This window comes from Arvicola amphibius, chromosome 17 (genome assembly GCF_903992535.2).
Source record: "Arvicola amphibius chromosome 17, mArvAmp1.2, whole genome shotgun sequence".
NCBI classification, from domain to species: domain Eukaryota; kingdom Metazoa; phylum Chordata; class Mammalia; order Rodentia; family Cricetidae; genus Arvicola; species Arvicola amphibius.
In genome coordinates this window covers 351,697-353,469 of record NC_052063.2, presented here as the reverse complement: position 1 = coordinate 353,469, position 1,773 = coordinate 351,697, and the positions used below count along the sequence as shown (strand labels likewise).

General features: G+C 40.7%; 1 protein-coding gene across 1 annotated transcript; it reads left to right on the top strand.

The window, feature by feature from the left end:
* The first annotated feature begins 322 nt into the window (after positions 1-322).
* On the top strand, positions 323-1,252 carry LOC119803449 (olfactory receptor 4X2-like). The gene is given in 1 exon segment (XM_038314790.1): positions 323-1,252. A coding segment is annotated over 1 exon segment (930 nt).
* Positions 1,253-1,773: the final 521 nt, after the last annotated feature.

Sequence of the window (1,773 nt, the reverse complement as noted above, 5' to 3'; positions counted from 1 at the left end):
TCTGCAAACAAGTCTATGCTCCTCAGCTGACACTTCCTTGATGATTGCTCATTGACTATAGGTGAAGTCTGAAGTTCCTACACCCCTTCATATGTCAGGGGTGCTCTTTTCCCACAGCTTTACATTTAGGTATTCTCTCCAGAATTCCAGTCATACACAGCACATTAACACTTTATCTCTTTGTTACACTCTTCATTATTAACTCCTACTCAATTTTAAATGCTTAGTTCACAGGTTTCCTGCAAAGGATTTTATTAAAAATTTATTTACTTTATGATGTCTTTTGTATCATTTCAGATCATACCACCCAACTTGCTCCCTCATGGCTAACATACACAATGTAACTGAGTTCATTTTTCTGGGACTCTCTCCCAATCAAGAGGTGCAGAGAGTTTGCTTTGTGATATTTCTGCTCTTGTACACAGCTATTGTGCTGGGAAACCTCCTCATGGTGGCCACTGTGACAGCCAGCAGAAGTCTTGGATCCCCCATGTACTTCTTCCTTGGCTGCCTCTCCTTTGTGGAGATCTGCTACTCCTCTACAACAGCGCCCAAACTCATCTTTGATCTCCTAGCTCAGAAGAAATCCATATCTGTATGGGGCTGCATGACACAGCTTTTCTTCATGCATTTTTTTGGTGGCGCTGAGATTTTCCTGCTCACAGTGATGGCCTATGACCGCTATGTGGCGATCTGCAAGCCCCTGCACTACACCAGCATCATGAACTGACAGGTGTGTGCTGTCCTTGTGGGAACAGTGTGGATGGGAGGCTTTGTGCATTCTTTTGCCCAGATCCTTCTTATCTTCCACTTACCCTTCTGTGGCCCCAATGTCATTGACCATTATTTCTGTGATGTGCTTCCTGTGCTTAAACTTGTCTGCTCAGACACTTTCCTCATTGGTCTGCTAATTGTTGCCAATGGGGGAACACTGTCTGTGATCAGTTTTGTGGTCCTCTTAGCATCCTATGTGGTTATCTTGTTTCATCTGAGGACTCAAAGCTCTGAGGGACGGTGCAAAGCCCTTTCCACCTGTGGGTCCCATGTCACTGTAGTTATATTGTTCTTTGGTCCCTGTGTTTTCATCTACATGAGACCTTCAGCCACTCTGCCTATAGACAAGATGGTAGCTGTGTTCTACACAGTGATAACTCCCCTCCTCAACCCTGTCATCTACTCCCTGAGAAATGCAGAAGTGAAGAAAGCCATTAAGACTCTATGGATCAGGACAATCAAAGTAGATGAGAAATAGTCTGGATATTGGCTATCAGTATTGGAATGGTGCTGAGTCCAAATTGATGGGGCCCTGTGAGTGGAAGGAATATCATTATTGTAACTAAAAAACATCTTATAAAATACTTGTAAATTAGTTCCTTTTATGGAAACACATTTACATAACTATTTTAGATTGTTACATTCTTACCACTGTCCATAATACTGTAGCAAATATTTGCAGCAGAATACTAGATTATATTTATTTTAGTTTAGACTCACTTCCTATGGTAATTACTGTGACACAGGACAGAAATATCTTTGCTGCACAAGGTCGGTTACTTTGAGCAAATTGTCTTATGAATGCAAATGTGATAGGAAAAAAACACTTTCCTTAATAGAATAGTATCCTTTTTCGTTAAGAATTGAATGAATGGATGAGCTATCTCATTGTATCTTGACAGATGCTTGTTAATTACAAAAGGAAACATGTAATTTCTTAACTATCTCTTACACAATTTCCCAAAGTGAACATCACTCCAGTAACAAGATCAACTGATG